The sequence below is a fragment of the Daphnia pulicaria genome, chromosome 5 (genome assembly GCF_021234035.1).
Source record: "Daphnia pulicaria isolate SC F1-1A chromosome 5, SC_F0-13Bv2, whole genome shotgun sequence".
Taxonomy (NCBI): Eukaryota; Metazoa; Arthropoda; class Branchiopoda; order Diplostraca; family Daphniidae; genus Daphnia; species Daphnia pulicaria.
In genome coordinates this window covers 4,434,611-4,459,935 of record NC_060917.1, presented here as the reverse complement: position 1 = coordinate 4,459,935, position 25,325 = coordinate 4,434,611, and the positions used below count along the sequence as shown (strand labels likewise).

At 40.6% G+C, this 25,325-nt stretch overlaps 3 protein-coding genes across 14 annotated transcripts in view; 1 reads left to right on the top strand and 2 right to left on the bottom strand.

Moving 5' to 3' along the window:
- LOC124340783 (pleckstrin homology domain-containing family G member 5-like) overlaps window positions 1-9,680 on the top strand; it is an 88,803-nt gene extending 79,123 nt beyond the window's left edge. For 8 of the 10 annotated variants that reach the window (XM_046793427.1, XM_046793426.1, XM_046793428.1 and 5 more), the window contains 22 exons: window positions 2,410-2,703; window positions 2,887-2,981; window positions 3,119-3,258; window positions 3,503-3,585; window positions 3,748-3,966; window positions 4,091-4,209; window positions 4,321-4,456; window positions 4,692-4,892; window positions 5,001-5,111; window positions 5,195-5,344; window positions 5,454-5,699; window positions 5,774-6,216; window positions 6,428-6,484; window positions 6,625-6,780; window positions 6,875-7,056; window positions 7,349-7,606; window positions 7,747-7,955; window positions 8,039-8,165; window positions 8,221-8,456; window positions 8,535-8,633; window positions 8,790-8,947; window positions 9,025-9,680. In XM_046793427.1, coding sequence (XP_046649383.1) covers window positions 2,410-2,703; window positions 2,887-2,981; window positions 3,119-3,258; window positions 3,503-3,585; window positions 3,748-3,966; window positions 4,091-4,209; window positions 4,321-4,456; window positions 4,692-4,892; window positions 5,001-5,111; window positions 5,195-5,344; window positions 5,454-5,699; window positions 5,774-6,216; window positions 6,428-6,484; window positions 6,625-6,780; window positions 6,875-7,056; window positions 7,349-7,606; window positions 7,747-7,955; window positions 8,039-8,165; window positions 8,221-8,456; window positions 8,535-8,633; window positions 8,790-8,947; window positions 9,025-9,034 — 3,729 coding nt within the window. In that variant the 3' untranslated portion in view covers window positions 9,035-9,680. The remainder of the gene's footprint in view (window positions 1-2,409; window positions 2,704-2,886; window positions 2,982-3,118; window positions 3,259-3,502; window positions 3,586-3,747; window positions 3,967-4,090; window positions 4,210-4,320; window positions 4,457-4,691; window positions 4,893-5,000; window positions 5,112-5,194; window positions 5,345-5,453; window positions 5,700-5,773; window positions 6,217-6,427; window positions 6,485-6,624; window positions 6,781-6,874; window positions 7,057-7,348; window positions 7,607-7,746; window positions 7,956-8,038; window positions 8,166-8,220; window positions 8,457-8,534; window positions 8,634-8,789; window positions 8,948-9,024) is intronic. The other 2 variants (XM_046793424.1, XM_046793425.1) reach the window with 2 other exon arrangements.
- Window positions 9,681-11,907: 2,227 nt separating this feature from the next.
- Window positions 11,908-16,545, bottom strand: LOC124340829 (probable phospholipid-transporting ATPase IIB). Of its 2 annotated transcripts, none has more exons than XM_046793544.1 (16): window positions 16,227-16,545; window positions 15,920-16,082; window positions 15,729-15,842; window positions 15,491-15,659; window positions 15,172-15,398; window positions 14,899-15,087; window positions 14,709-14,830; window positions 14,408-14,651; window positions 14,194-14,337; window positions 13,964-14,119; window positions 13,553-13,900; window positions 13,247-13,495; window positions 12,976-13,185; window positions 12,528-12,903; window positions 12,239-12,442; window positions 11,908-12,165 (listed from the first exon to the last, which is right to left on the bottom strand). In XM_046793544.1, exons 1-16 carry the CDS (start codon window positions 16,367-16,369, stop codon window positions 12,032-12,034), a joined length of 3,192 nt encoding a protein of 1,063 aa, XP_046649500.1. In that variant the 5' UTR covers window positions 16,370-16,545; the 3' UTR covers window positions 11,908-12,031. The 2 variants fall into 2 exon arrangements, with proteins under 2 accessions (XP_046649500.1, XP_046649498.1); XM_046793542.1 differs by having other exon boundaries at window positions 13,964-14,125; window positions 16,227-16,544.
- A 270-nt stretch (window positions 16,546-16,815) lies between these two features.
- Window positions 16,816-24,489, bottom strand: LOC124340867 (Na(+)/H(+) exchanger protein 7-like). 2 transcript variants are annotated; one of them, XM_046793613.1, is made up of 17 exons: window positions 24,318-24,489; window positions 22,354-22,771; window positions 21,950-21,995; window positions 20,908-20,949; window positions 20,505-20,612; window positions 20,244-20,325; window positions 19,997-20,024; window positions 19,684-19,914; window positions 19,345-19,530; window positions 19,140-19,221; window positions 18,852-19,069; window positions 18,581-18,783; window positions 18,412-18,501; window positions 18,273-18,338; window positions 18,108-18,208; window positions 17,643-18,048; window positions 16,816-17,565 (listed from the first exon to the last, which is right to left on the bottom strand). In XM_046793613.1, the coding sequence occupies exons 2-17, from the start codon at window positions 22,670-22,672 to the stop codon at window positions 17,122-17,124; spliced, it is 2,652 nt and encodes an 883-aa protein (XP_046649569.1). In that variant the 5' UTR covers window positions 22,673-22,771; window positions 24,318-24,489; the 3' UTR covers window positions 16,816-17,121. The 2 variants fall into 2 exon arrangements, with proteins under 2 accessions (XP_046649569.1, XP_046649570.1); XM_046793614.1 differs by having other exon boundaries at window positions 22,354-22,709.
- Between the last annotated feature and the right edge of the window lie 836 nt (window positions 24,490-25,325).

The following is a 25,325-nucleotide window of genomic DNA, read 5'->3' as shown; positions in this document are numbered from 1 at the left end:
GTCGTCCAAGCTTGTGAGCTCTTTTGTTGACTGTATGGATCCGATGGCAGCACAGGGGACGGCCTGGGCGCCCAGTCTTTTTCCCTTTGAAATCGCAGACAGTATGTGCACCGCATTCTCATCAATAATGACCGTTGGGTAGCTAGTCGGAACCGGGCAGTCTAGTCTAGTAGAGCCGAATGAAATCCTTAATATCGAATTGGCAGCTGGCTGCTGGCATCGTCTACCTGTCAATATTCGTTCTCATATCCCCGGCCACGTGAATGGGGGAGAATGCTGCCGGTTCGTGCCATCCAACATTCATCACGATTATTCATTATTGTTCTTGTCAATAGTTCATTTGCTTTTCTATGTGAACTGATGGGCTACAGAGCCGGAATTTCTCTTTCTTCGAACTCCCCTCCGTATGCCGCATCCCCCGATTTCAATGTGATCCATTACAAACACACACATGGGTTTTCACCTGTTAAAACTGCGCCATCCCGTGACGCACTGGTGAATGCATCTCCAGCGCTCGTTTCTTCTTTTGTGTTGTGTGGCAAGGCAAACAGACGGACGAGCAAGATAATGGGCCGATGACGTATGGGGAAACAGCAAGGAACTTTGTTGCTGTTTTCACTTTCGACCGCACTCTCTCTCGCCGTGATGACCTCCGCACACGCACCAAACAATACGAGCTATAGCTTCCGACGATTCCGCAGCATTCGCCCAAAGGGCTCCTCTCTGGCGCTTCCCTCAGGAGAACAAATAGCAAAGAGCAACTCTGCCACTGAATGATGCTATTTATCATCAAATTAGAAAAACCACACGAGCCAAAAGAGCGCTGGCTCCGCGCTGTTTGTGCGTGTGTGTTTGTGTGTGTGCATCTAATTGCGCATCCATCCGGATGATTCGGTGAATATGAAGAAACTCATCCGCCCCTCTACGTGATTCCCGTCGAAGAGATTATCAAGGCGACCGCCGTGTGCCGACTTTGTGTGTGTGTGTGTATGTTTGTGTAGTAATGGTGTTGTTTGATGTCTGTGTGTTGAGTGTATTTGTTGAAGGAGTGTTCTGATGATGAAGGGCGGTTGGGCGTCGGAGAAAGGGTGGTATATGCCTGCGTAGGGATCTCCCTTTACAATGCAATATCATTCCCTTTTCGCCAGGGTTTGTGGCGGGGCAGAAGTTGAAGAGCTGGGAGCCTTGTTGTGATGCATTGGCCCGGCCCCTCTTCCTTCCATCTCCTTATTTGATTGTTTCGAGGCTCATTTGGGTTTAGTACCCCAACGAGTTTCGATCAATCGAGTTATCCCCCTACCACCACTCATGTCCTTCTATGTGTGTGTGTGTGTGTTTGCAAGTGAAGTCTAGCTAGCCGATTCTCTGAGTCAAGCGGAGTCAAGAAACCATCAACGGCTTTGACCATACTACTCACTTTGCGTATAGAAAAGAAAGAAAGCCAGAGTTATTGCGAAATGCTGTCGTATATGTAGCAGCGTGACATTTGTCTTTTTCTGGATTACTGTGTCCGGTTTCTTCTTTGCCATTTTAAATGCTGTGTACATAAATCTCTACGATATGCATCGGACCGGATAACTTAACAACCACTTCACGTTCATGTGTAGCTATTGTTGTTTTTTTTTTTTTGTGTTTTTGTTTTTGCTCCAGATGGTCTGGAAAACGAGAGAGGAGAGGCTAAACAGACGGAAAGATTTGATTTCTTCTTTCACTTATTTTTTCATCCTAGTTTGTCTGCGTCAGTGTCCACTATGTTTCCCGTCCAATTTTTTCTTTTTTTTTTTTTTAGCCAAAGGGAGAAAATAAGAGTGATAAGAGAAAAAGGAGACTGAGTGAACGAGAATAGAAGCGAGGGGATCACCGAAATGTCTTTAAACAATAATAGAAGCGACTTTCCCTTTTTCGTGTATTTAATTCAGTTACAGTGGATTTCCCCTCCCCTTCCCCCGTTAGCTCGTCTCTCTTTGGTACCGCACGCGGCCAGTGATCTATTTCTTCTGCCATTTGCTTGGCTTTATCGATTGACGGACGCGAGGGCCAATAGAATCTCGCAGAGAGTGGAATCTCATTCTTTTTGTTGTCTTTCTTCTTCTTCTCTTTCTTTTTTTCCGCTCGTCTTCCTGCCCTGTTCCTGTCTGCCTCTTTCGTTTTCATTTGTTCGCTAATAGCTCAACCGAAATGAATCGAACATGCTCCCAATCTCTCCTTCTTATAGTTGCGTAAGCGCCCATCTGATTGTCTAGATGATATTTTCCGATCGATTCTAGTCCCAATGATGGATGGAACTATCATCTAGTTACGGTGGCTTTTCATTTTCTCAACTAATTGGCTACTCACGTGAACTCAAATAGAACCGAACTTTTAATGAACTTCTATTTTCGCATCGAATTTTCTTTCTTTTCTTTCCAGGGTCGCTCTAAAAGTTTAACCCACATAGACACCTTGGATCCGGGCATGTTGGTGTCGCGAGAGAATTCCGGGGACAGCCGCTCAGAGCCGGATTCGACTATGCAATTGGCTGGCGGTTCACAGGACCGATTGACAGTACCGGCAATGGCGACTCCGGCCCTCTCTAGTCCCATCGTTTCGACCGTCGTGGCGTTGACGAATGCCGCGCCTACCAACGCATCCACGCCGACTACGGACGAGTCGAGCGCCACAGATCCGGCCATGAGGCGTAGGCGGTTATCTAATCTTTATAAGGTATAATAATTCCAAGCGGTTCCGTTTTCATCGCGTTGTTATTTGGCTACATTTATCTATTTATGATAGCTCGTTTTTTTTCCCTTATTGCTCTCTCGTTGTTTATCATCCATTCCGATCCGCCTTGCATTTCTTATTCTCTCGTCTGTTTTCCTGCTCTTTGAATTCCCGCTTGGGAAATAGATCACGAGCTCCGAGTACTTCAGTGTCAGCTTTGACTGTTTGGAGGAGCCCGGACCAGAAGAATTTGTGGCCGCCTCCAAAGGGACCAGCTTAAGGTATTGACACGTTGAACGATTTGCAATATTTTTATTTTTTATTCCATATTTCTCTAAGCAATTATTTTTTTCCCCCTCTCTATATATGTCTACGTTTATTTATTTTTTTAAACCACATTCTTTTGATTTATAAACAGAGAGGCGTTGGCGGCCGTCTGCATGAGGCGTGGCGTTGATCTGTCAAACGTCAATGTCTATTTGGATTCATCCAAAACACCTCTTTCTTTGATAACGACCGAGACTTTCTGGCTGGGTGGCAAACACCTTCGGATCAAAGGTATCAAGTGCAGCAGCCGGCATTCCCACAATATTGGGTTTCCTATTCAACTATTTCTTTGCCGAGCGATCGATAAAGCGAAAGCCAGCGGTTTACTCTCAATTGTGACTTCCGGAATCCCGTTCACATAACTTTGTTACCATTTCCAGCCTTCATCCCATTCCCATCACACATGTTTGAGTTTCACGAAAAATACCCAAACTTATTCACGTCTCTTTTTATTTTCGCTGTATCGTCGATTTAGCCAAAGATGGCGTCAAAAGTCCGGTGCGAAATGTGGTCTCCAAGCCTCTGTTGCAGCATCAATCTTCCAGGAAAAGTTCTGGGGTAAGTTCATTTTTCTACTTCTCTCTCTCTCTATCTTTCTATCTTTCTGGTCCCCCCTTTGTTTCACTTAAAAGTTGAAATACGACCGGGATTCGGCAGGATTACTACGCCGTGTCGAGTGCAATATATATTAGTGTATTAATAATTTTCGTGAACACGCAGAGTAATCGAAGCGGAAAGACGAGCCGAGCGCTTAGCGGCGCGACGAGCACCGAGGATCCGACGGCGATAGGTGGCGATTGTCCAGCCCACCCGGTTTCCGGAAATCTGCCCGTGAGCATGGCCAACTTGGGTGGCAGCGGCTCTCACGAAGGATCACTAAAAGGAAAAGGTGTCAAAGCCCCCACTCGATGGAGTGGGCTCTTTGGCTCCACTTACAAGGTAGACATGCTTCTTATATCAGATTGTTATGTCAGCGTGTCTCGTTCATTTGTCATTTCCGTATCGAACGCATTGGACTGTGAAAACTCTGAAATAATAACTCGACCGTTCAATTCTTCTGCAGGACACGAAGATGGACCTACTCGCCGATCAATTGAATGATTACAGCCGGCACGGTATCCCACGATTACCTCATCTCCTAACTTTCGAAGCCGACGAGGACACTGAAGAGGCACTCTACAGGTATAGAGCGAGAATTATGCTGGCTTTAGTAGATTGGTCTGGATTATGCCGATGGGTTAAATTCCTATTAATTCGTGGGCCATCCCGCCTTTTTTGTGTGCCACTCTCCAGTTTGGAGGAAGACTGGAAACTGATCGTGATGGACTGGACTTTGCTGCCGGAACGACAGCGTCAACAGCAGAACGCCATTTGGGAACTCGTTCAGACTGAAGTGGCTTATCTACGGACCCTAAAAGTCATCACTGACGTGAGTCTCATTCGATCTATAGCACCCATTTCTTTTTGTTTACGACCCTCTTCGTCTATTCGGTTATGTGAGAATGATGGCGGCCTGTTCTCGGTGGACTATGGTTCGTTATACGACCTCCACCAAACATCAACGCCGCCTTCTCTCGTTATTGATTCATTGTTATTTTGTCCTGGGCGAGTGACTTGTGTTATTTGCCGTACATAACACGTTACATCTGGCATGGCCTTTTCAGTTGTTCATGGCGTGTCTGTGCAATCTCCAAGCGGCCCAGATCCTCAACGAGATCGACACGGAGCGACTCTTCTCTAATTTGCCAGAGATTTATGTTGCGAACAGGCAATTTTGGGCCGAGCACGTATTCCCCATGCTCAAGAACGCACGCAGTGCCAGAGCCCCGCTCGATCCTACTTCCCTCCGAGACGGATTCCTGAAGGTAAGGCGTGGGCCATTGCTAATTCATTCTGTGATGTATCTACAGTATCTGTGAAACATTTTGCTTCCCCCCGACCCAAACTGACAATTGACAAATGTGTTTTGGCAGTTTGACGAATTGTTCCACCCATACACCAAATACTGCCTGGACCAGAGCCAATGCCAGCAATACTGCAAGGAGAAAGATCACGATAACGAACTTTTCAAAGCCTATTTAGCGGTAAGTTTATTCGCTGGACAAATAATATAAATAAGAATACTTAAGTTAAGCTGTTTATTTGACTTGGCTTTTCTTTGGTTCAGTGGTGCGAGACGCAGCGCGACTGCAACCGCCTTAGACTGATGGACATCCTGGTCAAACCCATGCAGCGACTTACCAAATATTCTCTCCTCCTCAAAGCCGTCCACAAGAAGACGGATGCTGAAGAGCACAAACCCGTTGTTATCGAAATGGTCGGTTATTTTCTTGTCTATTGCCCTTTCCTGACTCCTTTCTTCTAACCAATTTCCCCATTTCTTTTTCTTTTTCATTTTTGCTGACGGAAATGACGCCAAACAACAGATCCAAAGTGTCGAGTCATTCGTCGGTCAAGTCAACTCGGCTCTGAGACAACGGCACGAACAAGAACGCCTACGCGAAATCCTCTCTCGCATCGAATCGTATGACGTCGTCGAGACCAAGGACGAAGAAGTGGAACGTCTCGTCAAATCCCACTGCGATTTGGACCTTACCAAACCGATGCCCTTCTGCTCTGAAAACCAAAGACGCTATCTGCTGATTGAGGGCGATTTGAAACTACGCGATCAGGTATTTTCTTGGTGAAATTCCACAGCCACACAAAGACAGGTGCATTTAACGCCAATTCGACTTCAATTTGGCAGGGAACCTCGAAGATGGACGTCCACTGTTTTCTCTTCACTGACGTTCTGCTCATTTGCAAACCAGTGGCCCGCAAAGCAGAAAGAGTCAAAGTGATTAGGCCACCTTGTTTGGTTGACCGGTTGGTTGTGATTGAGCTGGCGCGCGATCCCGCCGGTCTTGGCCTTGTCTATCTCAACGAGCTGGGAACGGCGTCGGCTGCCTTTTCTCTACACGCCTCCGAACCTAAACAGAGCAAAGTGTGGCTGGAGCATCTTCGCAAATCACAAGAACTTTATCGTGATGCTAAAGCGACAGCTGCTGCCACGGCCGCCCATCCCGATCCTTCACTCTATTACGATGAGGACGACGATCTTGATTATCCTCATTCTGCGTTGCTAGTGGCGCGCAGTCCCAGAGGTTCAAGCCGGGGTAGCCGTGGATCCTCGTTAATTAATTCGCACAGGTTAGTAGCTTAACTTTACTTTCCCATAGCAGTCAAAGAGTGTGGAAATGGATTTCCCTTTTTTTTTTTTTTTTTTTTTTTGTTTTTGTTTTTCTGATTTGATTTGGTTCATAGAAAGTTATAAGTTTTTGATATTTTTGAATGCCTTTTTTAAAGTTTGCATTTATTTTTATTTTGGCATGTGTGGCGTGTTTATATGTTTACCGCACAGGATCAGCCCATCGCTCCCGTTCTTGACTGCTGAGAATGACGAGTTGAATGTTGCTGTGTAAGTGCACGCCGAGTTTTGTTACAACTTACGTATTTATTTGTCTCTTTTGTTTTTCTCCCCATTTCCTTGTTGCGAGTTTTGTGTTGCCGAGCTATAAACTAATTTACGTTTGCTTGAAATTTCTGTTGTCCTTGTAGCGGCTCAGTCGATATGAACGATCCATCAAATGTTAATCGAGGCAACCTGGTGGAGTCGCTGGAGATTAAACGAGCTTCGAGTGCGTCGTCCGAAGAAAGTGGACCACATCCACCTTCTACTGCGGCCAAGCAAATCCCATCTCCACGTTCCGACAGGTATACAATTTGAATGATTTGAAAAGAAATACATCGTATACATAAATTAACCCTGCTTATCTAATAATTCTAAATACGTCATTTTATTTTTTAGACGTTCCATAATAAGCCGATCGCTCCATCATTCCATGTCACCTGTTCCCACGCCGAACACGCTGACCGTCCAGGTTCCTCATGTCAAGGCAGTTTCCAATCAAGGGCAGTCGTTGCCGAATCTTTTGTCGATTGCTGTACCCGTTCCGATCACTCCAGCCTCAGGAACTTCATCAGGACAGGGTAAATACATGTTCCGTTTATTTTTTTAAGATTTCGCTACTCCTACTTTTCAAAGAGAAAGACGATAACAAATTCTCGAGAATCATGTGAATTTTTTCCGAAAGATTCTTTTTTATTTTATGCTGAAATTCCTTTTTGCTTTTGGTACAATTTATTGGACTTCTTTTTGATTGGTTAGAGAATCATTTGACCGTGATTCAGCTTGGATTAAATAGATACACTTCTGGTTTTACCTATTGGCATAATTTTCTCATATGTGACTTGCTGGCTTTTGCTTTGGTGTTATTAATAGGGTCGTCGCTTAGTGTGTCCGGCCGCGTCCACTCGGCTTCTGCTTTAAATCAGAGGGGCGTTTCATACCCTCCGCCTTCACCACGAGGTCTGACCCGAGCACAGCCCGTCCCACAGTCCCGCAATCCTCCCCTTGTTAAAACCCGTCGTTTGGCCTCCGTAGCCGGACTCATTAATGTCAACATCTCTGATTCTACCATTCAACATTCGGCTACGGTTGAAGCCACCAATCCTAATGTGGATCTAAGAAACTTGACAAGTACGTTGAGCTGACTATGCCATCTCACTAAAGCTTTTCTTCTATAATATGGTCATCGCTCGTAGAAGATGACTTGGCTTTTGTTCCATTTCGAACTGCGTGTTACAGTTAGTTATATATTTCCCCTTGTCTAATTTTAGACGGGATTGGTCCCACAACTCCGGAAATCGTGACCGAATCGTTTGATTTAAACGAAGTCGGTGCAGAACTGGAAGACGAGCTAGTCGATGCTGAATACGAAGACTCACATCGGCAGCTCTTGAACGCGGCGCTAGCCAAGCGTTTGTCGAGGAATGAACGTTTGGATCATCGTAGATATCACACTGCTGGAGCCATCGAAGACATCAAAGTAATATTCGTTTATCCACAATTATCCTTTGGAAAGCGAAGAAATTATTAATGAAATTTGGCGTCACTTTCGGCATTGTGTAGAAACAGGATGCCAAGAACCACAGTATTCATAAACGCCTTTCTTGGAACTATGGACAGCAAGCAAATCAAACAGTGTCGCCCAATTCCAGCTTGTCGACGAGTAGACTTCTTCGTTCTGGTTTAATGGGTTAGTAAAGATTTTACATGAAAATGAGACGTGTGTTGATTGTTTCGCGTTTTAGGAAGCGCCACCAATTCTGATTCCATGCTCAGCTTCAGTTCCAGTGGTGTTAGTAGCACCGGGTCATTGCATATGAGCACTGCTTCGGAGGTTGAAGATGTATTGGAACTTGAACCAGATGTCAATTATAAAATGCACATCTCATCAACGTACATTTGTAACTCTGAACTGCCAAAGACCGAAGGAACTAATGTTCAGGTGCGACCTTTCCAAGACAAACAATCTCACAATATTCTGGTATGTAGGCCTATTCTATAGCTTGTTGTTCATCAAATTTCTCATGAATAATTTTTACGACTGAATTTTTTCTTTTAGCCGTGCTCTCGAGCAGGGCCACCGCTGCCACCTCCACGAAGTCTACCAGTACCGGCATCTTTGCCTTTGTCAGGAGATCTTCGACTTGATGTTTCAGAAGTAATTATTTCTTTTTGCATTTTTCTTTTTGGAAAAGATTATATATTTTGAGCCATAGTAGCTCTAAGTCAAATGGTCTACTCAAAAAGTAGCTTCTTCAATGTTCATCAGGCATTGGAAAAATAGTCTTATAGAAATTATAAAATTTTTAAATAGGTTTGCGACGGAATTTCGTCGGTGCAAATCACCGTTTCCGGCGCAGAATGTTGCTCGTCTCCAAACGCTACTTCACCAACGGTTAATGGGAAACCATCGCGAGCGGATTTAATCCGAATGAAAGATCTTATAATGGGAGACACGTCTATGGAAGCCTCGTAAGTGTACAGATTTAAGACAGCGATTGATTTAAAACATTTTTTTTATTCATTATTAATTTTTTTTTTCTTTTTAGTGAAGTGTAATACAGGTTGGAGAAATCCAGCAAACCAGGCAAAAATATTCCAAAGAAAAATAACCCTCCCTGAACTTGGTTTTTGGCAACCAAAGAATATTATTCGGCAATGGACGTTTGAAGACGTTTGAGGCAATCCTCCATGTTTTCGAAGATAATTATGTCAATGTTTCACGATTATGACTAGAAGCCCAGACGAATGATATATGATTTGAAATTGGATTTTTAAATACTATTTGTTATCTAAACTCATTGTGATTCTGCATAACAATTTCCATTTACATATTTTGTCTTCTTTTAAGTATTTGATGATATCTTCACGGTTTTTCAAGTGATAAAACTGTCTACATTTGTTTGTATCCATACTAGCATTTGGTGCTGTAAAACCATGTTACGTTTTCAACTTCTCAATTTCGTCTCGGTCGTGTACACAGTAATCGATGTCTACTGACTAGTCAGCTACTATTATATCATTTAAACATCTTGATTTCTTCCCTTTGATGTGTGAAAAGGTCAAAAGGGGATCCCTTTCCTATGCATATCGAGTTATCGATGCGTTACTATTTTGCTTTGATTTAATTATATTCCCTACATTCAATATTCCTCATGTTTACACAACTTTTGAAATTGGAAAATATACAAAATTTTGCATCTGATTGCGGAGCACGAGCAATAATTTCGCAATTTGTAACAGATCAAAAGAAGAGCATTGTTAAAAGATCTTCGTCATCAGATAATGGGAATGTGAAGTGTAGCGAAGCAAAACTATAGGTATTTTTAATTTGAATTTTGAACTAAGCTTTAATAAAAAAGCTATTAGTAGATTTAATATAATTGTTTTTCCAATCTTTTATAGGTCATATTACTCATATATCATATTTTGATTTTTTAAATGAAAAAAAATCACAAACATACCTTCGGATACCTTGCTAACACATTATCTTAAGACCAGTCCTTCAAATACTGAGTTTTGAGACTTGTCAAATAGATTGCGGGTTTTTAAAAATTAGGCGGTTGAGTTGCGTAATTAGCAACGTAATTGGCAACGCCGCTTTAATTTCCACGAAAGTTCGTCTGCTCGCCAATGCTCCCCAAATGCAAAAGTCAAAACGGTCAAAACATCATTCTTTTGTATCTTGTAAGTTGTAAGCTCGAAGAGTGTGGTTGTTCGTTGTTTGTGTTACACGCGGTTGCAACAGAGAAGTCAAACCAAGGAAATGTGTGATCTACAAATCGGCAAGCTGTCTAAGTGTGACAAAATTATGTCATATCTGCTTTCCAAGACTAAGAGTGTGTGTGTATGTATCAAGCTTCATTACGGGTTCCTTCTGAAACATTCTGAAAACAACTTCAGCTCAAGGTTTTAAAAGTAAGTCTTTGTAACATAATTAACTCATTAATTAATTCATTAATTAAAAATATTGCTCATTTTCCGTATTTGTAAAAATCCGATCCTTTCCCAAATTTATTCATTCTTTCTGTACTTCTGGTTTCTAAATGGTTCTCTAACATGGTAACTATTTATCAAGACGAACCTGATTTTTGAGATCCTCCTCAAATCAAGGCCTTGTATATCGATACAGATGGGACTTGATACATAGGAAACAATGGAAAAAGCGAAGGAGTGGGGGCGAAGTCACATATACGGCAATCGGCAACGCCGAATGAAATGCCTGAAAAATGTGTCGAAATGGGGGTATCACGAAAATCGTGATATCTCAAACATCTCAAAGAATTATAAAAAATCCTTTTGGATTCTGAAAGAGGGATGAAAGGGCTACATTTTGTATTAATTAGTTTTTTTTTACAAGTCGAATATACGGCTAAAAGCGATGTAGTCGGACGGGGAGACTTTGGGTTTTCGTGATATTTCACGATTTTCAACCGTGATTATCTCGTGAACGGGAAAAGATAAAAATCCGGACTTAATTCCGTTGGAATCGCCTTGCGATTCTGAACAGATTAGACCTAGTCCGGATTTGTAAAGTTCTTTTCCGGATTACGATCCGAAAAGTACCCCCACCATTTCGGTCCGGTTGAGTGGGAGATCGCTTGTTAAATAAATACATAAAACAAGCCTGACAACAATAGGACGATCACCTTCTAGTTCTAGCGTACAAAGAGTGACGACACATAATCTCAAAATTCGGCTTTCGTCTCAAACATAACGTACATCAAATTCTACCGAGTAAGGCAGCAGTTCCTCCAGGTAATCAGGTGCTACCTGATTAAAGACAATTTCAATGTACAGTGTGTTATCCAAACACATTGGATATCAGACTGAACAGATGCAATGCTGTTGTGATGTCAAGGATGTATTCTTCTCGAAGATAATAACAATTTTTTTACTACTAATAAATCAAAAGTAGACATGCTCATGAGTCATGACATGCATTCATATATTAGTACAATAAAAAAATAAGAAAACAATATGTGTTGAAAAAACTTGTAAGTTCCCTCAGCACATTATACCTATTCGTGTTCTCTGCTCACACACCTATCTACACAAACTCTTTTACTTGGATTCACTATTTTATGAAAAACAAATTTAATTGCTTGACTTATTTGACTAAACTGTAACAGTCGTTTCAAAATCGAAGTCGATCATCACTGCGCAAAAACATAAGTACACAAACCACAGATAAAAGAAACACAAGCCACGTTGGTGGAAACTTGTGGTATTTATCTGTGTTTAAACTGCCATTTGATTAGGCACCTAGTGTCAAAACAATCGCCAACTAAAGCCATCTAGTATGACAATCGCCAACTTAACTAGCCGCAGTGTATAGAAACCCTTCGAGTAATTTGGCTGGATTGCTTTCAAACAGGAAACAGCTTTCATATTGCTCAATTATGCGCGTGTATAAATTTTTGTGTGAGAACTGTAACACAACGTATGTATTTGTTGTATTGGATTTCACTTTACTGGTATCCATCAAAAAGGTTTCCAAGATTATACGATCGGGATGGGGCAGGATTGAAAAGGAAACAAAGGCACCGCATTTGACTAGGTTAATTTAGAATAGCTGGGCGGTGAAAATTTCTTGTGTAGACATTTCAAGATGTATAAAGGCAAGCAGGATATCACGGTTATCACACACACTTTCCATACAAAGTCGGCTGTCCTGATGAACTGTGAATCTAACAAGGAAAATGTATTTCATTATTAGTAAAGAAAAATAAATGCAAAAAAAAATTTAAGAAATTAGCTTACCAAAGAACTCGTGGAATAAAGCAAGGGAAGCTACGTAAAGAGCAAGAGACACAAGTTCCCCAAGGATCATAATTACATGCCATTTTCTAGCAGTTAGAGTAACCATGAGGAGCTCGGTGAGAATTAAGGCCGAGAAACTGATTGCAACAATATGAATAAATTCATCATCAAATAGCAATAGAGCCCCATACATGATCACTCCACCTAAATTATACAAACCGTGAGTATTAATGACTAGCTTTAATTTGGTAGAACTTCATAATCCTGTGTTGTATAGAAATAATATTACCTTGGTAGATGGAGATTAAAACCCACAAGAAGAAAGTTTTGTATGTTAAAGACCTTCCTTTGGCTAGTTCTTTATATAATTCCGGGTAAGTCATGGCAATTTTGGACGATACATCTTTGTCTAATACCAGCGAAAAGACAGGAAGCATGGTATAAACCGTGGCATATCCGACCATCAAGAAACCCTGATAGAGGGAAACGGAAGCGAAATAAAACACAGAAGAAAAGACAGCTTGCATCGTTGAAATGATTAATCCACGATGGATAACAAATTGGGCTAAGGCGGCAGATCGCTTGTATGATCTCCGACCGTGCACCAACAATAGGCGCACTATGTGGCTAAATTGTGGAATGGAGAAATCTGCAGCTAATGAAGCCTTAACATGCCAAAAAATTCACACTAAAATTATCAGGAATTTATCACATATAATTTTATTTCTGAATTCTACCTGCTTTCCTTCTTTTCCAACAATACCAATGCCGGTGTCAGCAGCTTGAATCATAGAGACGTCATTTCCGCCATCACCTATTGCCGCTGCACGCTTTCCCGTATGTTCCTGAATTAAACGCACGACTGAGGCCTTCTGAGTCGGTGTACAACGGCAGCAAACAACGGCTGGAGCAGCACAAGCCAGCTCCATGAACTCATGTTCGTAAAACTGAAAATAAAAAGATGATTCGTTGAATAAATTCAACAAGTGCTTAAGTGACAGGATTTACTTTTAAGCAGAGCTCTAACGATTCTCCTCGAATAATAAGTGCGGAATCGGTTTTACGGCGGAAAGCGTTCAGTTCTTGATGTGTGTCTGTACGCGAGGTTACATTTCCAAAAACGTGAATACTTTGGGAACGAGGAACAAGCCGCGAACTTTGAGCAATGCATATTGCAGTCTCTAATTTGTCGCCGGTGAGCATCCATATTCGAATTCCTGCATTTCGCAGAAGTTCGAGGGATGGTTTTACGTTTTCCTACAATAGTTTTCTAATAGCGTCATTCATTTTTTTTTATTTTAGTAAGAAAAGTACCTGTAGGCGGTCCTCAACTCCAGTAACTGCTAAAAGTTCCATATCACGCTCTAAACTTTCAACTACAGCCGCTACGCGGGCAGCTCGATCTGTTAAAGCCATTTTTGCTGCCTGATATCGCGTGTCAAATTCTGAATACTGTTCATCTGTCAATGGACGCTTAGCGACCACTAAGGTTCTCAATCCTTCTCTCGCCATGTTCCCACATTCTTCTTCGAGCCAATCATTGTACAGCACGATCCGATTCATTACCGTGTCTGCTCCTTTCATGTAAAACACAATTTCTCCTGACTGGTCGTCTCTGACGATGATACCCATTCGTTTAGTTTCGGAGGTGAAAGGGAATATCTTAATCGAGCAGATAACATTAGAAAATAAAATAATAAGGCAAATAGAATCATCTTATGTTACCTGCAGAACCGTAAACCTCATTAGTGCATTGTGTGGACTACGTAAAGTCATTGACGTTGTGTTACGTTCCATGAGAGTAAGCCCCACACTTTCTGTCCACGACACGAGCGCGATTTCATCAGGACTAGAGGCTTGGTAGTTAATTTTACTATCGACCTGCAACTAAAATATATATTCAGTTAGCTGAAAAATTAATAGGGAGGGGGGGGGGGGGGGCGTGATAAGCATACAAATTGATTTGTGTCGACAATTGGTGTGACGTTATGACAGAGACCGATAGCTTTTGCCGCTTCGACAATTCGCGTTACCACGGTCCTGCGCATTTTCCCACTACTAGGTTGCCCGGGTGTTGCGCTGGAGTAACTACTAAAAGCCTATTTAAATATGCAATTATTTGATGTAGCTACACAACATGCTAAACAAGATAGTGTTTATTTACGTTACCTGTCCTAAAAGAGTTCGGATTTCATCAAAAGTTTCCGTGCCATATGCGGCCGTTCCAAGATGAAGTTTTCTAAACACCATTTCATTTTCTGTTAAAGTTCCGGTTTTGTCCGATAAAAGGTAAGAAATTCTTCCCAGTTCCTCGGGTATAGTAGTCGATCGTACTACAGTTCCAGGGATTTCTTTGTCCTTCATTATGGACCAGGAATAAAACGCTTTACCCATATCTAAATTAACTCGCAGACTTAAGAGGACTTCGGTCAGTTTCATATTTATGAAAAGAAAATCCCACTATTTTTACCTGATAGGGATGATGTAAGAAAATAGTAAAACGAACCGAAAAAGATATCGATACCATGGGCCTTGAAATCCTTTCAAACACATCATCAGCAATGCAAGTCCAACGACAGCAAGGAATAAAATCTGGGGAAAAGGATAACCGGATTGTCATTTTCTTTCAAAAATTTGTTCTATCCAGTAATCTCCCGTACCTTGGTCAATTGATTAACTTCAAGATCTAGCAATCCAACTTTACTCCGGGGCTGTGAATTGTTCATAGAACTCCTCGTTTCTTTACCGGTGTAGACTACAAGACCTAAAGCAGTGCCTGAAGCCACGACTGTGTTTGCCCAAAGAGTGTTTTCTATATTCAATGAATCCTCAATCGGTGGGTCGTCATTCTGGAAAACAGCAATAAAGAAAAAAAAAATAATAATAAATATTAATGAACGATAGAAACTTATTAAAGTGGTTTCCTATCTAACCCTTTTGAAAGTTCCAATGAAAGTGTGAATATCTCTTTGTGGTTTTTCGGCAAAAACGGAGGCATTCAGTTGAAACAAATCAGTGTCAAAAGTCAATTTCTGTGTGTCCGTCACGGCTAGACGAAGTTTCCAATCAGTTTCACCATCCAGTTGATCCGTACGGATGAAACAAGATCCAGACTTTTCCGTTGTTCTAATTAAAACCATATCAGCGGGGACTCGCTCATCTGATGCATAGCAATAGGAATATTAAGTAAATTTTATAATTAAGTATAAACTCCTTTAAAAATTATATTTACATAAAGCTCTTTATAAATACCTTTATCAACAAAAATCAGATCTCCAACTTTGATCTTCGAGCTTGGAATGAGTTCGAAACCAGATGGAACAAGTTTCTTGTACAAACGACAGTTGATTTCTTTGTCACGTTGAGCTCGTCGAAAATCGTCAATTGCTTCTCTGACTGTTGTCACAAACAACACAAAACACTAAAACAGAACAATCATAAAACAAGATAAGGCAATTTAGGACTTTTTTAAAACAAGTATTTTACTTACTAATGGTCCCCAATATGTGTATAAATAACCTATTCTAATTTCTGGGATGAATTGACTGATAGCCATAATGAGGAAATAAAGGTTCAAGAAAAATTTGAACTGCTGAAATAAGACCTACAGTGGAGTTTTTAAATTGGTTGGTTAAAATAATATAATAGTTGTGAAGTCTAAGTGAATTAAATTTACATTACCATGGGGAGAAAAGTAAAAAAATTGTATTTCTGGTTACGAATTCCATTAGATGGGTAGTATTCCATTGTTTCCTTGGTCTGCTGGGAATGACTACCAATCCACACTGTTCGGGAATTCAGCTCTTTTTTCCTGTAGCAGCATCGCTGTAGTTTGTTGCAGAAACTGAAACCAAAATGTGTTATTTAAAATTTTATGATTAACCATTTAAAACCTAGCTGTGAGACATTATTAATGTAAACTTATAAGTGACACTGACATTTCCATTTGATCTCAATAAAACATCGAAATATGAAAAGAATATATCACCTTTCCATTCCAAAATAACTTTTTCGGCGTCGACCTCTTCTAAACCCGACATTTGCTTCTTCCGAAGCACTTAAAAGATAATCACTTTCATCATGATCGAAGGTTCTATCTTCCATGGAAACCCGTAAAGGAATATCCTCCATGCCCAAATAATCCTGTACCTTATCTTCGCGTCTCAATGAAGAGTTTTCACAACGTCACAGAAGTTTGATTTAATACAAACGTTAGTAACTCAGCAAAAGAGAATAGCGATTTGTTGACATTTGGCATTTCACCATTTCAGTGACAGATTGACTGCAACTCTGCAAGTGCAAGACATTGCTCTACTGTATTTTAAAAGGCCGAAACTTACCAACCAGCTGCAACGCCATCTCTGGAGCTTGCACACATACACATAGCTCTCCAACTCTTAACACAAGGCCAAGAACAATCCGATGTCTGCCTAGCGCGCGAGTTTCATTCTGTTGTGAATGGTTTTAAACCTGCTCATCTTCATCATCATCTGACACATCAATTTGCATACCGGAACATATAAGAAATAGACAGGAAACGAAGCCCGTGGAAGACTATATTCTGTCCCAGCGACTTCTCGAGTTTTATTGGTGTATTTCATGATTTTTCCATAAAAAAAATGCGAACATATGCCTCGGATTCTTTTTTATTGTAAAAATGTCAGGAATCGAGTCAAAACAAAGAACAGAGAAATCAATCAAAATTCTAAAAAATATCATGTATGTCATCCTATTAACACAATTTTTCGCACCCTGAACCTTTACAAAAGAATTAACAGATTAACAATGGTCGAACAAGGAAAGATTTGAAACAAATTCTGAATATGTCATGTGTTTCTTTTAACAACATAAAAAACTACATGGAGAAAAAAAATATATCTATACTACAATCCGGTCTCGGAGGCAGAATAAGATTTCGGTTGTTCATCGTTCTTTTCGATGTCTTGTATGTGCAAACTGATACTTTGCTGCACGGTGCTTTGCTCCCCGGTACGGTCGGCGATTACTCGAAGTGGTACAGTAGATCCCGATGGGTTAACCAGTTTGGATTGCTTGCTCGACCCCCTTGATGTCGACCGTTCACTCTCTGTCGAACATTTAGCCGACTGAAGTAGGCTACCTTTCTTTGCAGAACCTAAAGGTGAGCCAACAGCTGGTGCAAAACCTCCCCCTGGTAGTTGAGAGCTCATGGCAGACAAAACAGCTTGTGCGAAACGATCTCCTTGTGATGAAGAATCAGGCACCGTAGATAATCTTCGCCGTAGAGCCATCCACCTAGATGGTTCCGGTAAATCGTCGTCTTTGATCAAGTTGCGTTTCTCATGCAGCTGAACGATAAAAACAACGACGGCGTTAGTTTTTCAAGTTGCTTGTGAAACTGTACAATAAATTCTTAGATTCTTACCCGTTTTGATTGATTCATACTACTGTTGGTGCGAAGTGCTTTACGGAATGCCTGAGCAGTCGCTTCAGGATCGAGGGATGTCGATCGCAATAGCTGAGCCGCGGGAGCATGTGTAGGCATGACGCCTTCTGAATGGCCGCTTCTTTGGTGACGTAACATAGCAACAGCATCAACGAAGCTTTTCCCTTGCATTTTCTCTTGTTGTTTCCCATGGCCCAATAATTGCGATTGTCGATGAAATGCGGGTGAATTTCGGGCATCATTCGAAGATGGCACAGAAGATGTCGGATCGGCAGTCGCCAGTTCAGAAATGAGATGTGTTTCATCGATATCGGTTAAGCTGGTGGACGTAGACGTAGGTTCACTTGTCTTGACACGTATGTCATACATATTGGCCGCATGTTCCCTGCACAATCAAAATTAAGTTTACTACACGCACATTTAAAAAATTCGCAGTTATCATACGATAGAGTAAGTTTCTCAAACAATCGTTGCAGGGGATCTTTTTCCGTGCTTAACGTGAAGATTGGCCTCAGGTAATTCTCGTCAAAGCGCTCAATTTTCTCCTGTCACCAGGAAAAATAGAAAGCATTTTATTTAATTTAATTTCATAAACAAAATCTGTGGTACCCTGAGGAAATTATTGCCGTGTTGACCGCAGATTCCTTCAAATCCAGCGCATAGGTGGTCAAACATCTAATCAACGAAAGAAGTAATAGATCACACAGAAGGAATGAAATGTTGTTCTAGTATAGTTAGTTCCACTCACCGTTTCATTTATTTCATTGATAAGGTATTGGACCGATTGGCTATCTTTCTTAATGTCGAGCAGCCGAACAAAGAGCTTGATGGTCCCACCCTTAAATCAGGAAAATCAAATGCAAATCACATTTTATTAAAATGGAATAAATAATAAATTTTCTGGTAAAATAAATTACTTGGATAAAAACGGTAAAAAGAATAACGACTAGCGTAGTCGTGACAAACATCTGACGTGGTTGGATGTCACTAGGCAAAAGCATCTCAACCAACGAGAAGCTGACAGCTCCTCGCAATCCTCCGTAAGCCATGATAAATTGTTCCCGCAAGCTGACTTGCTTGATACGGAATCGATTGGCAATGGCAGTCAAGATGAAAACTCCTGGAAGTAAAAGAAAATAGGACATTGATCGAATCAGGCAGCGGAAGATAAGGTTGTGTATACGGTACCAATGAATCGGACGGCAAGGCACAAAAAGAGTGTCCACAAGACGAAGCCGGTGTGCCACTCGTGGACGTCGTTGACCAGGACCATGCCCAAAAACAGGAAAATGATGCAGTCACTTGTGGAACTCAGCATTTTGATGAAGTACTTGACGGTCGTAAAGGATTTCCGTGAAATGTTTGCAAATGAGTAGTGAGCTTGAACAAGGCCGCAACCGATACAACTGAATGTTCACAATAGAAGAAAATGTCATTGTCGTAATCAATGACGTCGAAGGTTAGATATCATCACACCTGATGATTCCGGAAAAGTGGAACAGCTCTGCGCCCATGTAAGAGAAATAGGCCATTCCGAGTACCGCCAAAGGTTCGACGACTGATGACAAATGCGACAAATAAAAAATAAATGTCGCCGCAGCAGATTCAAGTCCGAATATTAAAATCGATATCTTTAATATCTCGTGACCACGGTTGCTTTATTGTTCATTTGAGTATATACCTCGAACTTCAGACGTGGTGCGAGTGATGAGCGCAGTCAGCAATCCGCAGAGAATTCCAATACCGAAGCCGCCAAGACTGATTGTAAAAAACGAGACGAAACCGAGAAGATACTGCTCTCCACCGATGCTGCCATCCATTTGGGCGAAGACGACCATCATCGAATAGAGGACGACCGTCACAGCATCTGCAATAAGGAATACTTGATTAATCGGGTGGCTTGTGACGTCGCTCATGTCGTTCAAACACGCTGAGGTATAATATGTTGGCTTTGTCTATCTATTGAAACGTGAACAACTCGTTTATGAACGAGAAATCTGCAATCGCAATCAGTACGCACCGTTGAGGAGGGACTCTCCAAAGACGAGGAAATAAAGATCCTTGTTGATTCCGATTTCTTGAAAGATGGCTAGAACCGCCACGGGATCGACAGCTGAAATGAGTGCAGAAAAGACCAGACAGTCTGTGGTTTGCAGCGTGTATGACGGAGCCGACAACTCCACACCCGTTCCTTCTGGTATATGGACATTGCCAATCCATCCGATCGACACCAAGCCCAGCAAGGAGAGCCCTGTATAATAATTTTAATTTGGAGAAATTTTTCGCTTAAAAAAAAATCTAAAGATCATCAATAACTGAATGGGAAAACTCACCGATGACGAAAGTGTTAAAGATGGTACCCTATTATGATATCGGGATCAAAGTTGAAATGAAAAAAACAAAGATCAGAATACGGCAGACATCCGGGAAACTTGTTACAATTTTTACAATACATACTGGCGAATATAAACTAGTACTGCTAATCAGACTTTAATAAATACTTTAAATCGTCGGCTTCTTGACACCTCCAGGCCCTTATACCGCATCGAAAGAAAACGAAAATGCAAAAAGAAAACTTACAATCACTGCGTAAAACAGAACTGTCCCAGTGTTATCAGCGAAGGCTCGGTCGTATAAGGAATAGGATGCTTCCAGAATAATGCTGAATATTTGGATGAAGTAGAGCAGCAGTGATTAAAATACAAGAAAAATAATCTCGAAAATAATATGAGACAATCAATAATGCATAAATTAAATTATTCAGATATTCAGTTACATTATAGATTAACCTAATCCTAATGTTACATTATTAACAGATATACAATACCAAAAATTACTTACGGGGGTAGCAGAATGAAAAAGAAAAGTTTCGGCGTAAAAGTCGGGAACACGAAAGCTTCCTCAGCGTTTATTAAGCTAGTTGGACCAGAGCGTTGAATTCCACTGGCACTACAATTCGATGGCAATCATCCATTGTACGTAGATTGGCACATGTGGGCATTCGTTGACGTGTTTGCAGAACGTGGTATCACCCAACCAAAGAAAATCACGTTCAGAACAGATTGGCACAGGGAAAAAAAGAGAGACACACAAACGAAATGATTCTTTGTACGTAATTACGTATTAGATAAAGCCATTGCGCAGCAGTATCTCGTCAGAAAGCATGTCTCCCAAGAGGACATGGACAACACAAACACAAATCAAAAGAAAAGAGAAAGAATAGCTAGCAGACGATGTAACTTACTAAAGAATTCCGCCAACAGCTGTTCCGAGCAGAATCAGCAAGCTATTTGGACGAGTGTGTAAACAATGTCCCGCGTTACATGCAAGTAGATACAAACAAATTATATTTCATATCTACTTGTGAATTTAAAAAAAAAAAGGAAAAGAAGGAAGGAAGGAAACATGTAATAATGGATGCAGCAGAACGGAAGGAGGATATCAGATGAGAGGAAGTAGCTAGGCTATATGTCACAAGTAGAAATTATTAATAAATATATAAGGCAACGAGCCAAGTCAGCAGCAGGCAGCAGCATTAGTCAGCGGAGCTGACTAATGGATATCACATTTATTTAAGTTAACAATAAGTATCGTATTATTTTTTGGCAGACATGTCCTACTTTTTACGACTTTTTACATTTTGCCATTTTGAGCACGTATATGTAGGTTCAAGATTTCCGCGCAGTCATTCCCGATACATAGTCTATTCCATTCTCCTAAAGAAATACTATCACGCTTGGTCTAACGGCAACGATCTAATTTACGGCTCATTATATCATACATAAAAGAAGATGTGATGAATCGACCTATAAAGATGGAAAAGTCTTTAATCTTTATTCGCTGAAGGATAAACAATTAAACATTGCAAAGCTTTTAAAAATCAAAACTTTTTGTTTTGTTTTCAAAGCTTGCGAAATATAAATTTGTGCACGGAAAGTGAAAGTGACTGTTGAGGATGCATAGTCCCGTTTAGAGATTGCATGGCTCAAATTTATTTAGTCTAAATAGTTACAAGGTAACGCAGCAAAATGAGCTAAGGACGACAAGGTAGAGAAATGATTACCAAACTTATTATTACTTCTTTATTTAGTTTTGGAGGAACACCGCACAGCGGCCTCGCATTTGACATCTGTCTGCTGTTCTTTCGATATTTATGCCAGACCCTTTTACATTTTTACCAGCCAGTGACTCCCTGATGGCATGATTCAAAAATTCAGACGAGACTACGGTCTAATTTATTTATGGAGAAAGGAAAAGAGACGTGAAACCAGTATTTAGCCACTCACCACGACTCCGGGATCCTTGATGAGATGACGTGCGCGTGATGAAAAGCTGGAGGCAAATCATAATAATGATGGCACGGAATGAAGATGGGCCAGTGTGTTCAAACATAAAAACGACACGGTGGGAAAAAAACATAACAAATAGAACGTGTAAAGAAAATGAGCAGGCTGAATATAATACAAAATACAAAGCAGAGAAATCTCATTACCCAAAACTAATGTGTTAATCAAGCTTTCCCGTCAACCTCACCCCTAATTTACAACAAGTTCGTTAGAGATAACGAATCTTTTTTTGGCAAATTTTGTAAGAATGTTGTAATAAAAGAAAAATCTATTTCTTTCCTTTCCCTTGTTATAATAGATTGTGTGTCACAAAGTGGTCGGGACAAGGTATAATGAATTATTACCCACTTTGGCCAGACCGGCCACGATGATGAAAGTGGTGAACGTAATATAGATTCCAATTTCGTCCCAGCGCCAACTGGCCACGTGAATTCCATGGTGGTGATGTTCTACTTCTTCTCCGTGAGTGTCGTGAGCCGCCGATAGGGTTTTTTGGTCAGCCAATTCATTGACGACGCTCCGGTTATGTTCCAAGACCGGGAAAATACGCACATCAGTGTGCTTGGTGTTGGCGGAGGAATAGAAATCTGACTGGTTGTTCGTCAACTGAGCGCTCGACGTTAACGTGGAATGCAGCAGAAAGAGGAGAAAGAGAATCGCCATAGTTGCAGCGTCAGCAGGTCTTGTCCACTTTGTTCACGTAACAGTTGACAAATGACAGAAACTCGATTGGTCAGCCGATTTATGGTAATTACAGCCAAGCTACCAAAAATATATATTAAAAAAAAATTCATTTCCATATTAGATAGCATTTTGTTTTTCCAAATTCAGAATAACGTTGGTATCTTAATTCTTACTCATTGAATAATTTTTTTTTCGTAAACAAGAGATTTAGTTCACTGATGACCTATAAAAGGTCTAAAATTAAGTCGTGATTACCATAATATGAAGGTTAAAAAGCAGATTGAGGATCCCAAATCCTGTATGGCTCACGAGTTTTACAACTTTCCATTCTAGTTGTTATTTCATCTGCCTTATTTCTATTTTAGGTTTTTTCCGACAGACCCTGAAGATAACAAAATGGTTCCCCACTAGTGTTTTCTACTAATAAGAAAACGTCGGAAAACGTTATTGCTGAGAGATTTTTCAAATTCGGAAAAATATCAGTTTCGATTCGCTGTATTCAATTCTGTGAATGGCTAATTTTCGCAGCGATTGTTTCATTAGTTAGTTTATATTAAATTTACAGATATAGATGTATTGCGTGGCGTGCAAAGAACAGATAATTTTTCCCCGCAGCCAGCGCAACACAAAATTACGAAGGCTGATACCTATTGGCGTTTTTCTTTGGGTTTTCCCCCATGGAAAACTGATTATGGAAATACAAGGCGTTGAAAAAAAATACACCAGGAAGTAAATGATCAGCCGTTTCGTATAGAACCAGTTCCAACACATTTTTGTAATTAAAAATAAAAGAAAATAATTTTGAAAGTTTTAAACAACATTGATACGATTCGCAGAATCAGGCCGGGTCTTTCCGCATACCTGTTCTCTGAAAACGAAAGAAAGTTCAATGGTGAAACGCGAGAATTGTCAAGAAGAAGAAAAAAAAACCAAACCAAAAAAAGCTGTGCGTCACAAAGATTGGGCGATAACTGCCAACGCATTCATTGTCAATGCCTTTCAGATGGAGAGTGTGGGTGGAGAGATTAAAAATTCTGGTTTGCAAAAAAACAAAAGTGGCTAATGAGTACGTCAAACAATTGAATCCGCCGTAAAAGGATCGAGCGCATTATTCCTTTAAGGGAATGTGCATTCGTACGCTTGTCGATCTTGGAAGTTTTTGAAAATGTAACGAGGTTCCTGAAGCACACTGAAATGGGAAGAATGTACTATCAAAATGCAGAATTTACCCCAAAAACATGGTTAAACAAGGTCTCTGCTGTGTTCTAAACCAAGACGTTCAGCCTTGAACAACACGGATACTTGAATCAAACGTTTCTGTCTTACCGCTTGTTCTTCGAAAGGTGCTAGTTATAATTAATAGGCCTACATAATGTAATTTGCCTGTAGTGAACATAGTGGCAAATTGACAATTAACCTTTAACCAGCCCGCTTCTGAAATCCTGCTATTAATGTGCGACAGAGGCTGGCTCCTTAATCTTCCAGCTATTCGAGCCACGCTCCGATTCTATTTGGCAATAACACTTAGTTCTGCATCACTAATGCTGACTTGGACAACAGTAATCTCAAGACCTTCCATTCAGCACACGAGCAAGATTTGAAAAAATTCAACTTTATGGCTTACCGTGATTTTCTCCGATTGCCTCTCCTGTTCAGTTGACAGCTTATTTAATTCCACTTGATTCAGCGACGCCGATAGGAAAGACAAACAGTCGCAAACTACCAGCTCCAGAGCACTTCCACTTTGCTTAGTTCTCGATGCCCCGATTTGAACCATGGCTGATACTTGCGAACAGAAATATAATCAAAAAGGAAGGGAGGGGTTTGAATTCACCAAGTCCTTGACGTTGCAGATCTCGTCAGACAACATACGTGTCTCGCGGCCTCTCGCCGATAACATGCAAATCTTCGGGTGATAGAAATGAAAGCTTAGTGATTACATACCTAACAAACCACAAATGAAGACGGCAATAGCAGAATACTTCTGCATTACTTTCCCATCGCTGTCAGAAAATATTATTAAGTTATCAATGAAATTGTAATCGATTAAAATATGAATTAACAATTAAAAATTTAATTAATAAAAGCCTATTCAAATTCAAATTCAAATTTGAATTGTGCCAGGATATGCAATAATATTATTATAGTATTATGAAAATATCTTCGTTATTGATTTAAAAATTAGCATTTGCTGAAGGGTATGTTAGGATATCCGTGAAAAAAAAAATTACGATTGCTGACGGAATAAAACCTGTCCTCAATGTTAGTGCATTTCACCTTCAGCATCTACACAAACTGGTTTACAAAATCAATCAGCGCGTTCCTTTAAGATTTTGTATTTGGTATGGCCTTGATTCCCCCCAACCTTCACACGAAGAAAAAGTTAAATGGTTAACAACTCGTAAATTTGAGTACAAATGTAAAATCAAATAGTATGAACGTTATTACGTACTATATTTGTTCGATCATGCGATTGATTCCCAATTGTCTCATTATCTGCATACAAAAACTAGTATTATATTCGAAATTAGGGCGTTGTCTGGAACACATTATAAGTAAATAAGCTATTTAAAAAAATTATTTCGACTTTCGAAAGTTTGAAATTTGTACGGGAGTTTCCCAAGCATAGAAG

What these genes read in the sequence shown, in the direction of transcription:
- LOC124340867 (XM_046793613.1), bottom strand. Translation starts at nt 22,672, where the DNA reads ATGGCGATTCTCTTTCTCCTCTTTCTGCTGCATTCCACGTTAACGTCG. An exon ending in CTTTAACACTTTCGTCATCG is followed by an intron (nt 19,915 to 19,996) that starts GTGAGTTTTCCC and finishes ATTATTATACAG; the next exon opens with GGCTCTCCTTGCTGGGCTTG. An exon ending in TTTGAGAAACTTACTCTATC is followed by an intron (nt 18,049 to 18,107) that starts GTATGATAACTG and finishes TTGATTGTGCAG; the next exon opens with GGAACATGCGGCCAATATGT.
- LOC124340829 (XM_046793542.1), bottom strand. Translation starts at nt 16,369, where the DNA reads ATGGAGGATATTCCTTTACGGGTTTCCATGGAAGATAGAACCTTCGAT. An exon ending in AAGTTAATCAATTGACCAAG is followed by an intron (nt 14,831 to 14,898) that starts GTACGGGAGATT and finishes CCTTTTCCCCAG; the next exon opens with ATTTTATTCCTTGCTGTCGT. An exon ending in TTTAATCTCCATCTACCAAG is followed by an intron (nt 12,443 to 12,527) that starts GTAATATTATTT and finishes TGTATAATTTAG; the next exon opens with GTGGAGTGATCATGTATGGG.